Source organism: Podarcis cretensis (genome assembly GCF_951804945.1).
Source record: "Podarcis cretensis genome assembly, chromosome: 3".
Lineage (NCBI taxonomy): Eukaryota > Metazoa > Chordata > Lepidosauria > Squamata > Lacertidae > Podarcis > Podarcis cretensis.
This window is the reverse complement of record NC_137172.1, coordinates 125931213-125953612: the sequence shown is the minus strand read 5'-3', so window position 1 is coordinate 125953612 and position 22400 is coordinate 125931213. Positions and strand designations below refer to the sequence as shown.

The following is a 22400-nucleotide window of genomic DNA, read 5'->3' as shown; positions in this document are numbered from 1 at the left end:
GCCGTCAACCAGGACTGTAAATATGAGGAGTGGAGGGGTGTTGTGTGTCAAGTACCTGGCCGATTAGAATTAGGCTCAGGGTTGTGTCATGGAATTCTACTCAATATTGTTCCAGAGCAGAACTCCAATGTATAGTTAGCAGAATGAAAACATAAACATGTTTCAGGATTCCCCAAAAATAGACCAGAGAAAATTATATTTCATCGAGCAGAGCTTTACTGCTACTGAAGGCAAATGAGCATAATGATCACAAACCCAATACATTCAGGATTGGCACTGTCCATAAGAAATCCAGTTGCTTCAGACTTCACTTAAACTTGCAATAACTTATGTCTAAATCTTAACACTAAGCATCCTATGTACAGAACACCAGAAGGAAAAGAGATAGAAAGAGAAACCAAAACCCTGGCCTTACTTTTATAGTCAGCATGACCTTGAAGAAGAGATAACAGAACCAGTTTAGGCCTGCTGTACTCAACTTCTCTGAAGGAATAACCCAAACATCATGAACTTTCTGCTTGTTTCTGTCACACAGAGAAGCTTCCAGAACCCTCTTAAATTAATTAGAATAGGAAAGATCTCTACAAATCAGATCAATACTTTCTGTATGAAGAAATACAAACTGACAGGTTGGGCAACCTGTAACACTCTTGATGGTGTCAGACTAATAATATAATAATAATAATAATTTCTACCCCACCCATTTGGCTGGGTTTTCCCCAGCCACTCTGGGCGGCTTCCAACAGATGGTTAAAAATACATTAAAACATCAGCCATTAAAAACTTCTCTAAACAGGACTGGCTTCAGATGTCTTCTATTTCCCCCCCTTTTTTATTTATTTTCCACATTTATAACAAATATAACATATAAAAAACACACATTACAGTACTAAAAACAAAAAAACTAAACAAAAATGTAGACACATAAAACCTAATTTATCTTTCATTGTTAACTGACGTCTTCAAATCCCTCCTAACTGAAATTCATTGTGTCACCTTGTAACAGCTGTCCAAAATCATCTTTCTAATAAAATTAACTCCTTCAATTTACTGTCTTTATCACTTTGCCTTCAGATGTCTTCTAAATGTCATATAGTTGTTTATTTTTTTGACATTCGATGGGAGGGCATTCCACAAGGCAGGCACCATTACCGAGAAGGCCCTCTGCCTGGTTCCCTGTAATTTCGCTTCTCGCAGTGAGGGAACCGCCAGAAGCCCTCAGCGCTGGACCTCAGACTACAATTCCCATCATCTCCAGCCAATAACTTTCTAGGAGGATACCTTGACCAAAGCCGCCAGCATGATAAGCATGAGAAATCTTTCTTTGGAAGATCAGGTAGCATGATCTAAAAACATAAGCTCATGCTTATGGCTCTCTTGTTGCTGGTTGTTACAGTGATTACTGGGTTGAAGAAAGCCAAAATATCCTCTGGTTCAGAATTCTTGTTTAATGCTAGTGAGGCTGCTGAGCAAGTGAAAAATGAAATTTCAGTGCTAAAATAGATTAATACATTGTAAGCAGGCTGAGGTATGTTTCCTTCCCTTGCAGGGTGATGGTGTACGAGGTGAACCAGGGGATCCTGGTGAACCTGGTCCGTTAGGCTCAAAGGGTTTTCCCGGAGAAGAAGGCTTGCCAGGTGTTGGCTTGCCAGGCCCAAAGGGATATCCTGGCCCTCTGGGTGACCCTGGGGTTCCTGGGAGTCCTGGCTTCCAAGGTTCCCCAGGACCTCCAGGCGCTCCTGCTGAAATAGGTATGTATGAACACTAGTCAGAAACTGTGATTGTGTCGCATATAAAATATGGGGATTCTTGAGGTGGGCAGCCTCACCTGCCCTTGCCTCATTGCCATAGGAGTACATCACTGAAAACCTATTAGACTTGGTCTGCTACACAAATTCCTTACTGCCTTCTGAGAACATTGGTTGAGTTATGTCTTCAAAATCTACATAGCTTGTATATTTCTTAGACACCATTTTCTTTCATGTGTTTTGCAACAATTTACTTTTTAATAACGCCCTTCATAAATCAGGTAAAAATTGTGAGGGCCTATGGAGAAGTGCTCTTCAGGCACTTAGGGTTTGTGCTTCCTGTCACTGTTCCCATAAAACATCTCCTCAGGCTGCCACGTGACACATCCACACTGAGGGTTGCATGCTCTGTTGGTGACTTGTGGAAGAAGTCATTTGGTACTTCAGCCAGTGTGATATATCCACAGGGTATATGGAACCCCAGCAGAGGCCTTAGAGATTTCCTGCTCCCAGCAGAACAGCTTCTTCCAGAATCCTCAGTTAAGGGGGAAACTCCTCTGCCACACAGTTCAAAGTAGCAAAGTATTCACTGTCTCCAGACACTAGACAAATCGAAACACTGCTATCTACCATATACTGTTCTCCTGGTCTTTGAAATAAAGATGCGTATGCACAGAGAGATCCTCTAACACTATCACCATGTTAGCTAACACTGCTGCATAAAACCCACAGCCTCTTCCCTGACTTTCACAGATTCAGAGTCAGACCCTGACATCAAACAGGACAGGACATAGGCAAGACGTAATGAAAGCAATGCCCTAGAGACTGTTATACCTACACGTAGGCATATTTCCTGAACCAATGGGAGGGTGAATGACTCAACCTCACTGATATTGCTGCAGTGACCCAGTGCACCTGGCACCCTGATCTCAGAACATCCAGATATCTCTCATATTCACCCAAGTGTCAGGCCCTGACTGGACACTGAGGAGTGGGCACCACGAGATGTCTCACTCTGTAGACTTAGAAGGCCAATTCATGACTGTTTATTTTATTTTCCAACAAAGCTGTATACTCTTCTCCGCTGCTGCATGTATTTCCAGCAAATTCAAAAATCAAAGGCAGTTGCTGGCATGCCATGGAACAGTTATGGCAATCCCATTTCATGGGATAGAACTGCAGGTGGATAATGTTGTTCTTGTATTTTATTCTGTGAACTGCCCTGAGATCTTTTGATGAAGGGAGGTCTATAAATTTAATAAATAAAATATAATTAAATAAATACATTCTGTGGAACAGTCCCGTTTATTTATTTTTATTTTTAATTATTAAAGTTATACTACCCATCTTCTGAAGGTCTCAGGGTGGTTCACAAAATAAACAAGTTTATTTCAAAAGATCACTGCAGATACAGTTGGTGGGTTGAACATTGCTGTTTCTGGTCATAATTTAAGAAATCCAAATTTCTTTTGTTCTAATTTTTTATATTTCAGATTGTGGACAGACAGTCAAAGTCTTTTTCAGAGGTAACAGAACTGAGCCAATTCAGTCAGGTAAAATATGATAATTTAAAAATGTAAATTTGTATGCAAAATTTGTGATTCTGAATGATAACAAGAATTGTATTTTGAAGAACTTAATGCAAACTGAAGAGGGTTTTAATTTGACACTCCAATTTTTTTTTAACAAAATGTATTACAATGCAACTGTTGAAAACTCCAGTGAGTAGCATTATACAACTTCATTCATCTTACTATTTTGCATCCAGTCAAATCAAGCTTTTAGTAGGCAGCCCAGTCCATTGCCACGTCCTCTCTGTCTCCTTCACATGTTACCTGATATGCCAGATTCCTTGACCACCAACACCATCTGTCCTCCTTCCTTCCAGAGGACACTAGATAGTTTTTGCCCTTAGTTTTGGACGGTATTGCTGCTGAGTAAAAGGTTGCACAAACACAGGGGTGAAACTAGGCTTAATTCACCTGAGTCAAAGACCCAGTTTTGTGCTTACCGCTTCCTGTCTCTGACCACCCCCTGCCCCACCCCCCTGCTTATGGACACTGGAACCCTGATCATGTTGTTAGGCAGGATGTAAAACCCTAGTGAACCCTGACTGACAGTGGCCTAAAGGAGCTCTTCTGCAGTGCAATTTCACTCTTTCACTCTTCCTGACTACCTGAAAGCTAAACACAGAGCATGACTCACAGGAAAGCTGCTGTGTATTCAGTCATTTCCAACAATTGGTTTTGCTGTCCCTGAGCCCACAGAGGAAGGGATTCCTAAATGATGACTCGGACACAAAGACCCAAAAGCTTTTATGAAAACCCAATCATAGGCCACAGTTGCTTGGGATGCTAAAAGCAGACTTCAAGCCTGGCAGACTTGGCTTTCTACTACAAGCTTGAGGCCTACTAATGACCAGGGGCAAAAGAAAGGCGGTTCAGTAGAGGAGAAGGCAGCAAAATCATTAGAATTTAGGAACAGGGCACCTCTGAGCTCAACTTCATTTTTATTTTTTTAAAAATATTTATTAAGGTTTTACACAACAAAACAAACATCACAATCAGGAAAAACAAAGGAAAAAAAGACGATCGAAAACAACACAGTTTAACAATGAAAAAAAAAGAAAAAGAAGAAGTAATCAAAAAGAAACAAAAAAAACAGAGAAAAAATTATTTGTTACTTACTATCTTTATAAGCCTCTTTCCTGACTTCCTCACATCTCCCTTTTCTGTGTTCCCCTTTACACAATCAAATTCAGCAATTCCCTACCCTCTTTCCAATCTTATTCAATATTATACATTTCAACCTATTTATGCCTTTAGTTTCCTTTACTTTTAAAACCATTTATCACATGTTTTTTATAACTTAATCCTTTGTATCATTTGTTTGATCTCGACATAATAATACTCTGGTCTTACCCCTTTTTTTCCTTCAAAACATTTTTACATATTTCTTTTTACCATGTCACTGATGCCCTATTCTCTTTATAACCAACCTCATTTTAACATTCAAACATTTTACAATGCTTTTGGAGATATTCTTTGAACTTCTTCCAGTCCTCTTCCGCCGACTCTTGTCCCAGGTCTCGGATTCTGCCAGTCATTTCTGCCAGTTCCATATAGTCAATCACTTGCATCTGCCATTCTTCCAGGGTGGGCAAATCTTGTGTCTTCCAATACTTTGCGATGAGTATTCTTGCTGCAGTTGTTGCATACATAAAGAATGTTCTGTCTTTCTTTGGCACCAATTGGCCGACAATGCCCAAAAGGAAGGCCTCTGGTTTCTTAGGAAAGGTAAACTTAAATACCTTTTTTAGTTCATTATAGATCATTTCCCAGAAGGCCTTAACCTTTGGGCATGTCCACCAAAGGTGAAAGAATGTTCCCTCAGTTTCTTTACATTTCCAGCATTTGTTGTCAGGCAGGTGATAAATTTTTGCAAGCTTGACTGGGGTCATGTACCATCTATAGATCATTTTCATAATATTTTCTCTTAAGGCATTACATGCCGTAAACTTCATATCAGTGGTCCACAACTTTTCCCAGTCAGCAAACATAATGTTATGACCAATGTCCTGTGCCCATTTAATCATAGCTGATTTAACTGTTTCATCCTGAGTATTCCATTTTAGCAGCAAGTTGTACATTCTCGAAAGTATCTTAGTTTTAGGTTCTAACAATTCTGTTTCTAATTTCGATTTTTCCACCTGGAAGCCTATTTTTTTATCCAAGTTAAAGGCCTCTCTAATTTGATAATAGTGTAGCCAGTCTCGCACTTTATCTTTTAGTTTCTCAAAACTCTGCAATCTCCATGTGTCTCGGTCTTGTTCTAGTATCTCCCAATATTTCGGCCAGTTGGCCTCCATATTGAGTTTTTTCAGAGCCTTAGCCTCCATAGGTGATAGCCACCTTGGGGTCTTGTTTTCCAATAAGTCTTTATATCTTGTCCAGACATTAAACACAGCTTTCCTGACAATATGGTTTTTGAATGCTCTATTAGCTTTTACCTTGTCGTACCACAAATATGCATGCCACCCAAAAGCATTGTTGAACCCTTCCAAATCCAAAATGTCAGTATTCTCAAGAAGTAGCCAATCTTTCAACCAGCAGAATGCTGCTGATTCATAATACAACTTCATGTCTGGCAGGGCAAACCCCCCTCTTTCTTTAGCGTTGGTCAATATTTTAAATTTTATTCTGCTCTTTTTGCCCTGCCAGACAAATTTAGAAATATCTCTTTGCCACCTCTTGAAACAATCCATCTTGTCCACAATCTGTAAAGTTTGAAACAAAAACAACATTTTTGGCAATACATTCATCTTTATAGCAGCAAACCGACCCAACAAGGAAAGCTTCAATTTTGACCAAATTTCTAGATCTTTCTTAACTTCTGACCAGCATTTCTCATAATTATCTTTAAATAAATTCAAATTTTTAGCCGTCATGTTGATCCCTAAGTATTTCACTTTCTTAACCACAATTAAATCTGTCTCCTTCTGAAACCTTTCTTTTTCCATTATTGTCAGGTTTTTCTCTAAAACCTTAGTTTTTTGCTTGTTCAATTTAAATCCTGCCACATGACCAAATTCTTGAATCAGTTCTAACACCCTTTTCGTACTAGATTCTGGCTCCTGTAATGTCAAGACCAGGTCATCTGCAAAAGCCTTAAGTTTATATTGTTTAGCTCCGACCTTAATTCCCTGGATCAGCCGGTCCCTTCTAACCATGTTCAAAAGCACCTCCAGGACCGAAATAAATAGCAATGGAGAGATAGGGCAGCCCTGTCGTGTTCCTTTTTCTATTCTAATCTCTTCTGGCACCACATTGTTAACTATCAATTTAGCTTTTTGTTCTGAATAAATTGCTTCTATACCATTTTCAAACCCCCGTCCCACTCCCATTCCCTTAAGATTTTTCTTCATAAAATTCCAAGAAATATTGTCAAAGGCCTTCTCCGCGTCAATGAAAATTAAAACTGCTTTTGTATTAATATTCATTTGCAGTAGCTCCAAAATGTCAATAATGTTCCTTGTATTATCAGAAAGATGTCTGCCTGGAAGAAAGCCTGCCTGATCTTTATGTATCACTTCATTTAAAACTCTTTTTAATCTATTAGCTAAAATGTCTGCAAAGATTTTATAATCCACGTTTAAGAGGGATATGGGACGGTAGTTCTTGAGTTGTGTCTTTTCAAATTCAGATTTTGGTATCAATGTGATGAAAGCTTCTTTCCACGACTCCGGCGCCTTCTTTCCCTCCAGAATCTCATTGCACACCTCCTTTAGTGGTTGTGTTAAATAGTCTTTCAAAGTCTTATAGTACTTGGAGGTTAATCCGTCCAGTCCTAGAGACTTGCCTAGTTGCATATTTTGAATGGCACCTTCGATCTCCTGTTCTGTTATTTTGTAATTCAATATTGTCTTATTTTCTTGAGATATTTTTTGTAATCCATTAGTTCTTAGGAATTGGTCTATCTCAGTCTCGTTCTGTGGCCCCTGGGTATAAAGTTGTTTGAAGTATCTCTGGAAGCACTTTCTAATCTCCACAGGATTCTGAATGTTTTTTCCTTCAACCTCAAGATTTGTAACCGTATTCAGCTTCTGTCTTTTTTTCAACTGCCACGCTAACAGTTTCCCACATTTATTTGCTGATTCAAAAGTCTTTTGTCTCATTTGTTTAATTTTCCACTCAATTTCCTGGTTTATCAGTTTCAAATATTGTACTTGGTATAATTTAATTTCTCTCAGAATTTCCTGTGACTTTGGTTTCGATCTTAATTTTTTCTCTCCTTCTTTTATTTTCTCCAAAATTTTGTCTTTTTTCTCATTTTGGGTCCTCTTTTTTATAGCATTCTGTTGTATCAGAAACCCCCTCATGACCGCTTTACTTGCATCCCAGATTACTCTTTTTTCAACTGTAGTTTTCAGATTCACTTCAAAATAGTCTCTCAAAGTCTTTTGGGCCTTCTTAACAATCTCTTGGTCTCTTAATAAGGTGTCATTCATCTTCCATCTGAAGGAACCAGTTAATGTTAGTTTCATTTCCATCTTCACAGCGTTATGGTCGGAGCACATTTGGGGCAGATTTCCACCTTTCTAGTCTTTGGTGCCAGTCCTCTAGTTATCCATATTTGGTCAATTCTAGTCCAAGTCAATTTGGCTTCAGAGAAGAAAGTCCCTTCTCTCCCTAAGGGATTTTTTGTTCTCCAAATATCAATCAAATCCATATTGTCAGTTAGGTCAAAAAAAGTTTTAGGTAGTCTGCCGTCTTTTGTTATGTTTTGTCTTTGTGCTTTATCCATGTTTGTAGATACCACCCCATTCATATCGCCCATCATAATAATGTTGTTGTAGTCCATGTAATCCAGCAGTGTCTCATGCAACTTCTTGTAAAATTCTGACTTCCCCTCATTTGGTGCATAAATGCCTAAAATAAAAAAATTTTCTCCTTGTGTTTGAATTTCAATTGCCAAAATTCTCCCTTGTTCATCTTTGAAAAGGAATTTTGGTGATAGGCTTTCTTTTGCATAAATAACAACTCCTCTCTTCTTCACTCTGTCTGAAGAGATAAATTCTTGGCCTAATCTTTTGTTGATTAAAACTTTCCTGTGAAGCCTAATCACATGCATTTCCGGTAAGCAAATTAAGTCCAATTGTTCCTTTTTTAGTATATGAAAGATCTTCTTCCTCTTCTGAGGGGAGTTAACAACCATGAATGCTCCAACTTAATAGTTGCAGAGTCCTCCTACGGCTCCCAAAAGTTCTTCTCCCTTTGGCGGTGGTGTCGCTTTCTCCTGCTCGTCAAGGCCCAAAGGTGTAAGTAATGAACTTAATGGTCCAGATCCTGGGGCTCCTAATTCTTTTTCAGTCTCTTTCTGAAGGTCTTCTCCGTAATCACTCAGAAATTTTTCCTTATCTTCAACTGTTTTGATTTTAACTTTTTTCCCTCTAAAGTTGAAAGATAGTCCCTGGGGGAACTCCCATCTAAAGATGATTCTGTTGCTTCTCAGTAGTTTCACCAGATCTCCGTAGTTAGATCTCAGCTCTAGAAGATGTTTCGGGATGTCCTTGTAAATTTCCACTCTAAAATCCTGAATCTCAAGAGTCTTTTGAAAGTGCGCACTCAGTATCTTATCTCTTTCTTCCTTCGTTCTGAGGGAAATCGGGCAATCTCTTGACCTGACCTTCCTCCCTCCCTTTCCAAGTCTGAATGCACTTATAATTTTAAAGTCTTTATCCTCTTCCAAAGGCCAAAATTCTACAAACTCTTTTGTCAAATACTCACTTAAATCTTCCTTTTCAAGTTCTGGAACCGACCTCAATCTCAAGTTATTTTCCCTAGTTTTTAGTTCTATCATGGACAGATATGCCTGGTGTTCGCCAATCTGTTTGCGCATAGGTTTGATTTCCTTTTGCACAGCCTCTACTTTCTGTTTGGCCTCCTCGGCTGTTTTACGATTTAATGTAGTGGCCTCCAGCAATTGCCCAATAGATTGTGCATTTAAACTAACTTGTTGAGTCAAACTGTTAACACTGGCTGTGTTTTGGTCAATTTTAGATGATTGTTCAGCCACTTGCTTACTCAGGCCATCCAATTTTTCAAATATTTTATCTAGCACTGAGTAAAATCCCCTCCTGTGGCCATTCCTTCAGGCTTAGTTTGCTCTAAATCTTCCTCTCGTGTCACAGGAACAGTGGGAACAGATGATCTGCGCAGCTGTGAGATTATAGTAGGTTGTTGTGTTTTGGCTTTGCCTGATCTTGTCCTCCCACTCATTCCACTGCTGTCCATGTGCCAAGGTCAGTTTCACAGTTTGCAATTCTCATGGAAATCCCCAAGTCTAAGAATGGAAAAAAACCCCAGTAGTTGTACAGCTTCAATGTTCCACTAGAGGGACACAATGTCTTCTGAAGGGACACAATTTACAAAGTCTTACAAAGTATAGAGTATTTTCCCAAATACAAGGTGTCCCTTCAAATTTCTAACAGTTGCAAATCTCCAGAAAACCTTACAGAGCCTTTACTTTGCAGAGTTGAACATAGAAAGTTACAGTATCTCCAAGAAGTGCGAGTTACAATATGACAGTTCATGCAGCCTGACAGCGCTAGTCGTTTGGCAGTCCGGTTGCCAGGAGTTCAATGTTTTTTTATAAATCCACACATGGAGAGGGAAAGCCAAATTCTTCCTCTTCCACTTTAAATTGAAGTAAGGTTCTCTATCAAATATTCAGATAGCAGTCTCTTAAAGTACAGTTTCTTAGGCAAAAGCAAATTGAACGTTGTTGCTTTAAATCTTTAAACAGAGCCGGGAGACGGACTTCCTGGTTGCGTCTCCCGTTTCAGTGTCAAATTGAGGCTTGTTTTCAAAAGGCACAAATTCTTTAAACTTCACCTACTCACGGGTAGTTGTTTCTTGGCCAGATGATCCCAGGAAAAAGGTCAGCGCTCACCGACAACAGCTTCGCGGCTTCCCTCCACGGAAAGAGCGATCGACCCACAGCACCACGCCAACCCCGTCACTTTCCGGAGCCCCTTACGGGGTTCCTTTCCAGTTTCGGGGGGCGCTGATGGTGCCCGCCGGGTCCCACGACCACAGGCTTCTGCTGCCTGTGGGTTTCCAACGTGGGTCTCCGCTTCGCCGTAGCGGACAACCCGTTTCCGCGGAGCTCCCCCTTCACAAGAAGAAGAGGGCAGCCATTGCCGTTCGCGCCGCCTCCGGAAGTCCGCCTCTGAGCTCAACTTCAGCTCAGGAACATATTTTCGCTGTCAGAACAGAGCTCAAAAACTTTTCTCTCACACAAAAATCACTCTTGGTGTTTCTCCTGAGCTTTCCTCAACTCAGCAGTCTGATTTTTAGACGAAAAGCCCTCACTTTTGGGGGAGGGGTTGCTATTGTTAATACTACTACTACTACTGCTGCTGTTGCTGCTGCTGCTACTAATAATAATAATAACAACCTATTGCCTGTCACCCAGATGCCTACTACTAGATCCCAATATACCTTCCGTCTACCCTTGGTTTGAAGGATCATGGCCTTGGGGGATTCACTTAAGTAGCCACATCCAATCTGAATAAACAGTCATCACTGAAGGCCATATTTCATCTTAGGTTTAATTATGGGGGGAGATTTTTCTGGTCCAGAAGCCACACTGCTATTGCTAAATTGGTAGCTATACTATTACATTCTCAAAAGGACTATATGCTTCTTTCTTTTTTTCTTTTTTTCTTTCTTTACTTCTTTCCTTTGTGACAAAATGTTTACAGGCACATACACACACTGAGAAGTGGGTGGTAGAGGCTTTTATGTTTATTTCTTTATTAAAATATTTCAATAAATATTAAATCAGACAATGAACAGGTGAAGGTGCTGAAGGTGACAGAGGGTGAGTGAAAAAACCAAGCCTCAGGTGGAGAGGTGACTCCAAGGTGGGGCTTACCTGGGCCCCTGCTATCAGCACTTCCTGCTGATTTATAGTGCTGTGGTCTAAACCACTGAGCCTAGGGCTTGCTGATCAGAAGGTTGGTGGTTCGAATCACTGTGACAAGGTGAGCTCTCATTGTTTGGTCCCAGCTCCTGCCAACCTAGCAGTTCGAAAGCATGTCAAAGTGTAAGTAAATAAATAGGTACCGCTCCGGTGGGAAGGTAAATGGCGTTTCCGTGCACTGCTCTGGTTTGCCAGAAGCGGCTTAGTCACACATGACCCGTAAAAACTGTCTGCGGACAAACGTCGGCTCCCTCGGCCAGTAAAGCTAGATGAGCGCCGCAACCCCAGAGTCGTTCGTGACTGGACTTAACTGTCACGGGTCCTTTACCTTTTTTTTTTTTTTGCCCCCAATACACACGTTTTTGTATGCATTTTTGTGTTGGAAAACTGCATCATGAATTTCAAAGAATAGCTGCCTTTTGGTTCATGTGGGTGAATCTGGTAGATTTGCATTAAGATGGGAACAAAATTTCTCCTCCATCCTTAGGCCCCTGGCCTACAATTTTTTTGCCACAATACATTTGTTAAGTCGTTGAAGAGCCACTTTGTTGTTTTTATCTGTATTGTTTACCTACAGGAACTAGCTGTATTCAAGCGCCAAAAGGAACTCCAGGAACTCCAGGGATTCCAGGACCAAGAGGTAAATGCCATAACAATAGCAATAACAATAACAATAACAATACAGTAAGTTACAATGCACAATACGTAATCAAATCATTCAACTATAATTATGATTCCAAAAGGAAATAAATGGAAACTATTTATAAAAATAATTATTAGATCTTATTTGCCCATATCTATAGTTGACAATGTTATTTATATCTGTGCTATTTCACATTTTCTTGGAGAGTTTGCAGACAGAGCAACTTCCAGGAATGTGGAAATATAATTTTTGCTTCAGTCAAAAGATTTAGGTGTAGCTTACAGATCAGTCTGCAAATGCAACTTTAAAAGTAATGTAAAAGTACAACAGCATATCAAATTCAATCTTCCTACTTGCTATCAAAACGTTTATCTGAATCATCTGCAGCTAATAAGATTTGTTTGCTTGATTGCTTGTTTATTTAACAATCCTACAATTGTTACCCAAATACTTACAACCTGCCTTCCATGCTGCAAGTCATGGATCTCCTCACATGCCCTTTATGAATAATACTTTTTTACATGTAATCCTAAAAGGAATGCAAAAGGCTAAATATTCCAGTCCAAAATTTCAACAGTTCAGAGGATCCCCCCCCCCCCCGCAAGTATTTGTTTTTACTTTGGTAAAATGTCTGTCCAAAGGCAACAGCCTCAGTTCCTTGTCTCGGTCGTGGAGGATGCTGTCTTCACTAGGTATGAACTGGAAAGCCACCTCCCCCTTCACTTCCAGGGCACCACAGGCAGCTCAAGGAACCTGGCTAGCTTGGCCTGATGATGGTTGGCTTGTGGTGATGTAGAGGCAGGCTTTCTCACTGGTGGCAGCAGCGCTGTGGGTTGTCCTCCCTGCTGAAATAGGAGCGGGGGCTGTCAGTATTGGATTTCTTCTAGCTCCTGAAGATGCATTTCCCTGAGCTGAAGATCTGGTTTTATTGTTTTAACTGTTCTTTCAACTTTTCTGTAGACAGCTTCTGCAACAAAATCGCTATTACAATTCCCCAGCATTTAAATTATGTGAAAAATAATTTTTAAGTGTGTCCAAAGGCTGGGTATTCCCATTACCCATATTTTGCAAATTGTAACACTACAGCCCTCCTTCAGTTGCACTTAATATATACCCGTACGTTAGAAATAGCATGCAGCAAATCTACATTACATAGAAATAAGATATTCCACCACTAGGAATGGTTCTCTCATAATCTGGAAATGCCCTAAAAGATATAACTTACCTAAGGCTAGCTATAAATTTATTACCAATGTTTCTATTCTTATTTTGTATTTTCCCCTTTAACATATACATATTTTTATTTATTGCATTTCATTAGCATAATATCTTCAATAATGTAGGTGCGAAAGGTACAAGAGGGATTGCAGGCGAACTCGGTCTGCATGGATCCAAAGGGCTGAAAGGCTCTCTGGGAGATCAAGGTCGTGAGGGCTTAGCAGGCCCGCCAGGTATGGTTAAAATCCAAAACACACTTGTACTGTAGACAACTGAAGTGTTCAATTTATGTATCCATGTTTATATATCGCATTTGTAATTTGCTTCTCCAATAAAAATCAAGTTGGTCATGCACACAAATGGAATTGCAAAATATACAGTATAGAACAATGTAATTGCTTGTACAACTGAGGATGATTTTAGATGTAATGTCAACATGTGAAAATATTGCATGGCTCTGAGGCCAAGACCCTGGCAAAAAGCAGTCCCTGTTCACACAAGGATTCTCCACAAAGATGATAATTGGGGCTGTCAACCAAACAAATGCTTTAACCATTTCTAGGTTTTTCATCTGTAAATTAGTACCTCATTGAACAGGTACTAACTGAGCTGTGCCTCTCAAATGTGTTTGTATCTCCACCAATCAATTAATGACATGAGTAATGACATGGAGTTTCTGATATTGCAAAAGGCATCATGCAGCTTATCCCACAAAGATGTCTCATTCATCCTCTCTATCTATCTTTCTTTCCTTCCTTTTTGAAGGAAAACCTTGAATAAGTACTCACATGGGTCACTTGAGTATGTACTCACATGGGTCACTTGAGGGACAAATCAAAACAGAAAGAACAAAGTCCACTGCTGCTAAATACCTTAGTAACACTATTCTGCCCAAGGACCATTTGTGGACTATCTTCTAAATTTCATTATTATTGTAGTTTTAAGACAACAGGGTGTGAATGCTTTTAATCAGCACTTGTTCAGCTTTCCACTGAAGTCAGTGGGACATAAAGGTGCTTATTTGGCTAAGGAGGGATTTGCATCATCCTGGTTATATTGTTTTCCATTAATCAACTTTAACAAGTTCATTCTGGCAAATAAATTACTTTTCTTAGAATCATCATTTTTTTCTATTTAGGATTTCCTGGGCCCAGAGGAAACAGAGGTACACCAGGATTGCCTGGGGAGCAGGGCTTTCCTGGGAGTCCAGGATTGCCAGGTTGGCCAGGCCCTCCAGGAGTGAAAGGAGTTGCAGGTGACAGACTTGGAGCACCCACAGGCCCCCAAGGGGATGCTGGGCCACCGGGAACCCCAGGACTGAAAGGCCCCCCAGGAGATCATGGCTTGCCAGGACTAAGAGGTAATGCTCTTGTTTTTGCCAATGGAGAATTTTAAAGAAGAGAGACTCAGGAAATTTGGTGACAGCAGTTGTGGTGATGCAGAGTTCTGCAATGAGTTCTGCATGCGGCAAAGGTTCTGTGGCCTAGTTTCAAACAGCCCTCTGCACCCTGGCATGTTGATTTGAAAACTGCAGGGAATTTCAAAATCAGTTTGTGATTTTGCACAGAGAGCTGCAGCTGGAGAAATAGTGAAACCAACATGTTTGCTCCCAAGCAACATATACTTACCGTAAGGAGGTTCTCTGCATTGCAGCCAGCAGCAGTCCTGCAGTTTTGCTGAAAATGAGCATCCTGGTCCATTGCCTTCATCAGTATTCCCAGATTTTTCACCTAAGATGTTGCACATAATACCAGTAGAGGAAATGAACATTACTGATTGTTAAGAAAGCAGAACTCAATAAGTCCCATTCTGTATAGACTGCAAACCAGAAAGCTGTTTTTCCTTATGAGCATGTAGGACCTATTCAGAAGGCAGCTTTTCATATTCATAGGCTTCAGAATAAATGTTTATTATTATAATTATTTTCTGGACTGTGAGTTGGAGCTAAGCTAAATTTGTTGACAAGGTAGTCATGTAGGGCAGCAGCTGAAGAAGGAGCAAAAAGGGTTTTCTCCTGTGTGTGTTTCTTGTGGCTGATTAGCTGTTCTCCCTGTGCAAAGGTCAGAGGGGGCAGGGTTTCTGTTGAGGTAGGTGATTAGCTGTGGGAGGAGCTTATCAGAGCTTGTAGGGCAGCAGCTGAAGAAGGAGCAATTTGATCTATCTTTAGATGGTGCTTCCTGCTTGGCAGGGGGTTGGACTCGATGGCCCTTGTGGTCTCTTCCAACTCTATGACTCTATGACTCTATGACCTTGAAATCTCACTGATTTAAATGGGGACTGAGTTTAATTAATTAAATCCTGATCCAACTCTCTATCTATATGCACTCGATGGATAACGCATAACAATTAATGACACTTGTTATTATTTTTAGGAAGTGATGGCATTCCAGGTCAGCCTGGAGCTAAAGGGCATCCTGGGTCTCCTGGCCCTGCTGGCTTGACTGGTTTGCCAGGACCACAAGGACCATTTGGATTCCCTGGACTGCCAGGCCAGCAAGGGATCACGGGCAGAGCTGGCTCACCAGGGTTTGTAGGTGAGGATCGTCCCGCGTGCTTCCCAAATGTGATTTTCCTTGTACTTTGCCTGGGCATCTTTAGCACTTTCCTGGGGAAAGGTGATCTCAAACTACTGGTGTGGGACCTTTGGGGGTGCAATGTCATTCCATTAAACTTTCATAGGAGCTTATTATTTCAAGGATTGACATGGAGTAGCTTTTCCCTGTTAATACTGCCAACATGGTACAATCATAGTCCTTTTAAGATTTAAGCCATGGAAGATTGGCTGTTGACTTTAGTGTGCGGTGCACACTTTTAACATCTGCATTATACCAGCTTCTTACATGATTCAAATGTTATGCCACCAATGCAGAGATCCTTGCAAAATGTTGTTTCTTGTCAGTTGTCCATCTAGCTAGATGGGATGTTTGTATGCTGTCTACACTGTAATTCAGCCCAGTCTGAACCATGTGGTAGACTGCACATGAGCATTATTACTGAGGATGCCATATTTATTGGATTGGTGGTTTACAAACTTTAGGCTTACTAATGAGTTGCCACCAATTAAATTACACACACACACACATATTATACACACATACATACATACATACATACACACACATATATATGTGTGTATTTATAAGAACTGCAGATCTTAAGGGACATTCACTTCAGTGTGTGAAAAAATAAGGTGCCTCTTCTATGCCAGTGGCTGCTGTAACGCATGACTGCATTGTCTTAGAAACAAAAGTAGTATACTTGCATGCATGTGTGTGTGTGTGTTTCAGATATACAGATAGTTCTTTGCTACAGTATATTGCCAAACAGTAATTTTCATCCATACACAAAATAAACTGTACAGCATATACAGTCGTACCTTGGAAGTTGAACAGAATCTGTTCTGGAAGTCTGTTCAACTTCTGAAACGTTTGACTTCCAAAGCACAGCTTCTGATTGACCACAGACAACAAACCACAGGTGTATAAAAGCTTAGAAAAGCATACTTAGGTCTAACATAATTTATTCTGCATCTGAGTCTGTCTTACATAAGTAATACATAGATGACAGGACTATGCCATTTTTTCACCATCAACTGGAAAGAAAAGGCAGTGAATTTCCCTAGTTCACAAATTTGCTCTATAAAATGTAACCATATTTGAAGTTTTTGAGGTCTAAAATAGCGCTTGGGAAACTTTATATCAAGAGCAGCATTCACTTAATAGTAACTTTTCAGGACTGCACACCAGTGGTGGGAGGGGCCAAAGTAGGAAACAGGCAGGACCAAAGGTATCGGGAGCCACACCTTCTCTTCCCCCGTTTCCCATTTCGCTTTCTTCCTTGACTGCCATGTTGTCCAGAGAGAAATAGGCTTTGCCTCTGAACCACTCAGGACATAGTGAGTGGAGGACTCACAGCTGTTCAAGGTGGGATGAGGGCAAGGGGAGGCATGTCTAGAATTTGGAAAATATTCCATCAATAATTTACTGGTTTTGTTCTTTATTTGATGTGTTTTCATATCAATACAAGCTGCACAATGACTGCTTTCCAGTGGCTGCATTATATCCATTATATTCTTCTGTTTCTTTTCAACATATATTTATAGGCTCACCGGGTGCCAGAGGAGATGCAGGAGACCCAGGGAAACCTGGTCCTGTAGGAATGAAAGGTCTGGCAGGTGACAGAGGTGAACCTGGTTTCATTGGAACTAAAGGCAAGGCTGGTGAGCCTGGTCTCCCTGGGGTGGATGGAATGCACGGTCTTCCAGGTGTGAAAGGTACAACAAAACAATTCTGAGCCCAAAATTACATGAGCAGTTGCTCCAAGAGTAATACATAATACATCTTGTGCAAAGTGTTAATAGATGCAATAGACCATGAAAGTGGGAAAACCACCTGTACCTCTTTTTTGAGATTAATTGGGTGCAGACTCTTTACTCAAAAAGCTCCCGGGGACTTTTCCATCTGCAGTACAACGTTAAGTGCTGCTTTTGATGTTTAAAGCCTTGAATTGTTTGGGACCAGTTACCTGAAGTTATGCTTGGTCTCTCTTTTTTTAAAAAAATATATTTTTATTGAGTTTTACATAACAAATTTAAATTCAAACAAAACATCCACATCATCATTTAGGATTCCCTGAATCCCCCTCCCCTCTTCCATGGTTACCATTATCAATCTTTTTTTCCAACTGCTTGCCTTATTTTCTCTATTTTTTAAAGAAAAATAATCCATAGTTTTTTGTACATTACAAGTATTACTCAAATCCTGCCAGAGTTTTTAGTTGTTTGCAGTGTTCTCTTAAATACATTACAATGGTGCCTCGCAAGACGAAATTAATCCGTTCCGTGAGGCTCTTCGTATAGCGGTTTTTTCGTCTTGCGAAGCAAGCCCATTGACAGCTTAGCGGATTAGCGCTATTAGCGGTTTAGCGGCTTTTAGCGGATCAGCTGATAAGCGGCTTATCAGCAGATCAGCTGATAAGTGGCTTAGGGCTTAGGAAAAGGGGGGGGGGACCCCGCAGGAACTCGCAAGACATTTTCGTCTTGCGAAGCAAGCCCATAGGGAAATTCGTTTTGCGAAGCGCCTCCAAAACGGAAAACCCTTCCGTCTAGCGGGTTTTCCGTCTTGCGAGGCGTTCGTCTTGCGGGGCACCACTGTATAATTTTTTCCCATTCCTTCTTAAATTTCTTCTCTTCCTGGTTTCTGATTTTCCCAGTCAATTTCACCATTTCCGCATAGTCCATCATCTTCATCAGCCATTCGTCTCTGGTCAGAACTTTGTCTTCTGAAAACACATAAACACAGAACTTTGTCTTCTTTCCATCTCTGGGCCAGTAGTATCTGTGCTTCTGTCGTTGCATACATAAATAGTCATTTCTGCTCCTTCGGAATCTCTGTACCTAAAATACTTAGCAAAAAGGCCTCTCTCTTTTTCACAAACGTTATTTTAAACATTTTTTTCCAACTCATTGTAAATCATTTCCCAGAATGCTCTTGTTATCTTGCATGTCCACCACATGTGGTAGAACGTGCCTTCTATCTCACATTTCCAACAAACATTTGAAGCAGTTCTGTACATCTCTGCTAATGATAAAGGTGCTAGATACCACCGATACATCATTTTCATATAGTTCTCCTTCAGTGCACAGCACGCTGTAAATTTTAAATCCTCGCTCCATAACTTTTCCCAAGATGAAAATTGGATATTGTGCCCAATATCTTGTGCCCATTGTATCATTACCAATTTAACTTTTTCATCTTTGTATGCCACTCTAGCAACAGTTTATACGTTTTAGAAAGTAACTTCACATTGTTTTCCATTAAATCTTTTTCAAACCTTGAAATTTCTTTACTAAATCCATTTTTCTTATCTGTTTTAAACACATCATTTAATTGATGGTATTGCAACCAACCTGTTACTGTCTTATGTCCTCAAAACATTTCAATTTCAATTGTTCTACTTCCATGAGCAACTCTTTATAGGTTGCCCATTTACTTTTTGCATTAGTCTTTTTCAGGGATATCGCTTCCACTGCGGAGAGCTACCATGGTGTCTTTGCTCTAACAGGTTTTTATATTTTTCCCATACTCCATAAATTGCTTTTCTTACCAAGTGATTCAAAAACTTTTTATGCACTTTGGTCTTCTCATACCATAGATATGCATGCCAACCAAATCTATTATCATGACCCTCAAGGTCTAAGATATCTGTGTTTTTTAAAGTTATACACTCCCGAAGCCAGCAGAGACATGATGCCTCATAATATAATTTCAAATCTGGCAGAGAGAAGCCACCTCTTTCTTTGGTATCTGTTAATAGTTTATATTTAATATTTAATATTGGTTTCTTCCCTCTTTGAATTGATAAATTCAAAAATATACCGTATTTTTCACACCATAGGGCGCACTGGACCATAGGGCGCACCCAGTTTTTAGGGGGGGAATCAAGAAAAAAAAATTTTTGGAGGGGAAAAACTGCATCCAATAGAGCGAAAAATACAGTATTTTTGCCATTGTTTGAAGTGTCTCTCTCTGCATACCCTGGGTATTGTTTGAAATAAGAATAACATTCTTGGCAATACATTCATTTTCATCACTGAAATTCTTCCCCAAAGCAATAAATTCATCCTTCCCCAGACATCCATATTTTTCTTCATCTCTTTCCACGTTGTTACATAGTTTTCCTTAAAAATATTTATATTCTTAGCTGTTAGCCATACCCCCAGATACTTCACCTTTTTTCAGTTAACTAGTGTTGCTAGTTGTAGCTCATTTTTATTTTTTCACTAATGTTGTTGTTGTTTAGTCGTTTAGTCGTGTTCGACTCTTCGTGACCCCATGGACCAGAGAACGCCAGGCACTCCTGTCCTCCACTGCCCCCCGCAGCTTGGTCAGACTCATGCTGGTAACCTCGAAAACACTATCCAACCATCTCGTCCTCTGTCGCCCCCTTCTCCTTGTGCCCTCCATCTTTCCCAACATCAGGGTCTTCTCCAGGGAGTCTTCTCTTCTCATGAGGTGGCCAAAGTACTGGAGCCTCAGCTTCACAATCTGTCCTTCCAGTGAGCACTCAGGGCTGATTTCCTTCAGAATGGAGAGGTTTGATCTTCTTGCAGTCCATGGGACTCTCAAGAGTCTCCTCCAGCACCATAATTCAAAAGCATCAATTCTTCGGCGATCAGCCTTCTTTATGGTCCAGCTCTCACTTCCATACATCACTACTGGGAAAACCATAGCTTTAACTATACGGACCTTTGTGATGTCTCTACTTCTCAAGATGCTGTCTAGGCCTGTCATTGCCCTTCTCCCAAGAAGCAGGCGTCTTTTAATTTCGTGGCTGCTGTCACCATCTGCAGTGATCATGGAGCCCAAGAAAGTAAAATCTCTCACTGCCTCCATTTCTTCCCCTTCTATTTGCCAGGAGGTGATGGGACCAGTAGCCATGATCTTCGTTTTTTTGATGTTGAGCTTCAGACCATATTTTGCACTCTCCTCTTTCACCCTCAATAAAAGGTTCTTTAATTCCTCCTCACTTTCTGCCATCAAGGTTGTGTCATCTGCATATCTGAGGTTGTTGATATTTCTTCCGGCAATCTTAATTCCGGCTAGGGATTCATCCAGCCCAGCCTTTCGCATGATGAATTCTGCATATAAGTTAAATATGCAGGGAGACAAAATGCAGCCTTGTCGTACTCCTTTCCCAATTTTGAACCAGTCAGTTGTTCCATATCCAGTTCTAACTGTAGCTTCTTGTCCCACATAGAGATTTCTCAGGAGACAGATGAGGTGATCAGGCACTCCCATTTCTTTAAGAACTTGCCATAGTTTGCCATGGTCGACACAGTCAAAGGCTTTTGCATAGTCAATGAAGCAGAAGTAAATGTCTTTCTGGAACTCTCTAGCTTTCTCCATAATCCAGCGCATGTTTGCAATTTGGTCTCTGGTTCCTCTGCCTCTTCTAAATCCAGCTTGCACTTCTGGGAATTCTCGGTCCACATACTGCTTGAGCCTTCCTTGTAGAATTTTAAGCATAACCTTGCTAGCGTGAGAAATTAGTGCAATTGTGCGATAGTTGGAGCATTCTTTGGCACTGCCCTTCTTTGGGATTGGGATGTAGACTGATCTTCTCCAATCTTCTGGCCACTGCTGAGTTTTCCAAACTTGCTGGCATATTGAGTGTAGCACCTTAACAGCATCATCTTTTAAAATTTTAAATAGTTCAGCTGGAATACCATCACTTCCACTGGCCTTGTTATTTGCAGTGCTTTCTAAGGCCCATTTGACTTCACTCTTCAGGATGTCTGGCTCAAGGTCAGCAACCACACTACCTGGGGTATATGAGACATCCGTTTCTTTCTGGTATAATTCCTCTGTGTATTCTTGCCACCTCTTCTTGATGTCTTCTGCTTCTGTTAGGTCCTTTCCACTTTTGTCCTTTATTATGGAAATCTTTGTACGAAATGTTCCTTTCATATCTCCAATTTTCTTGAACAGATCTCTGGTTCTTCCCATTCTATTGCTTTCCTCTATTTCTTTGCATTGCTTGTTTAAGAAGGTCTTCTTGTCTCTCCTTGCTATTCTTTGGAAATCTGCATTCAATTTCCTGTATGTTTCACGATCTCCCTTGCATTTTGCTTGCCTTCTCTCCCCCGCTATTTGTAAGGCCTCATTGGACAGCCACTTTGCTTTCTTGCATTTCCTTTTCATTGGGATGGTTTTCGTTGCTGCCTCCTGTATAATGTTACGAGCCTCCATCCATAGTTCTTCAGGCACTCTGTCCACCAAATCTAAATCCTTAAACCTGTTCCTCACTTCCACTGTGTATTCATATGGGATTTGACTTAGATTGTATCTTACCGGCCCAGTGGTTTTTCCTACTTTCTTCAGTTTAAGCTTGAATTTTGCTATAAGAAGCTGATGATCTGAGCCACAGTCAGCTCCAGGTCTTGTTTTTGCTGACTGTATAGAGCTTCTCCATCTTTGGCTGCAGAGAATATAATCAATCTGATTTCTATGCTGCCCATCTGGTGATGTCCATGTGTAGAGTCGTCTCTTGTGTTGTTGGAAAAGCGTGTTTGTGATGACCAGCTTGTTCTCTTGACAGAACTCTATTAGCCTTTGCCCTGCTTCGTTTTGATCTCCAAGGCCAAACTTGCCAGTTGTTCCTTTTATCTCTTGACTCCCTACTTTAGCATTCCAATCCCCTATAATGAGAAGAACATCCTTCTTTGGTGTCACTTCTATAAGGTGTTGTAAGTCTTCATAGAATTGGTCAATTTCAGTTTCTTCAGCACCAGTAGTTGGTGCATA

General features: G+C 40.5%; 1 protein-coding gene across 1 annotated transcript in view; it reads left to right on the top strand.

The window, feature by feature from the left end:
• The window catches only part of COL4A2 (collagen type IV alpha 2 chain), a 213213-nt gene that overhangs the window by 134450 nt on the left and 56363 nt on the right, over window positions 1-22400 (top strand). The window contains exons 25-31 of the mRNA XM_079971032.1: window positions 1550-1751; window positions 3242-3301; window positions 11812-11874; window positions 13221-13328; window positions 14234-14455; window positions 15468-15629; window positions 17198-17368. Coding sequence (XP_079827158.1) covers window positions 1550-1751; window positions 3242-3301; window positions 11812-11874; window positions 13221-13328; window positions 14234-14455; window positions 15468-15629; window positions 17198-17368 — 988 coding nt within the window. The remainder of the gene's footprint in view (window positions 1-1549; window positions 1752-3241; window positions 3302-11811; window positions 11875-13220; window positions 13329-14233; window positions 14456-15467; window positions 15630-17197; window positions 17369-22400) is intronic.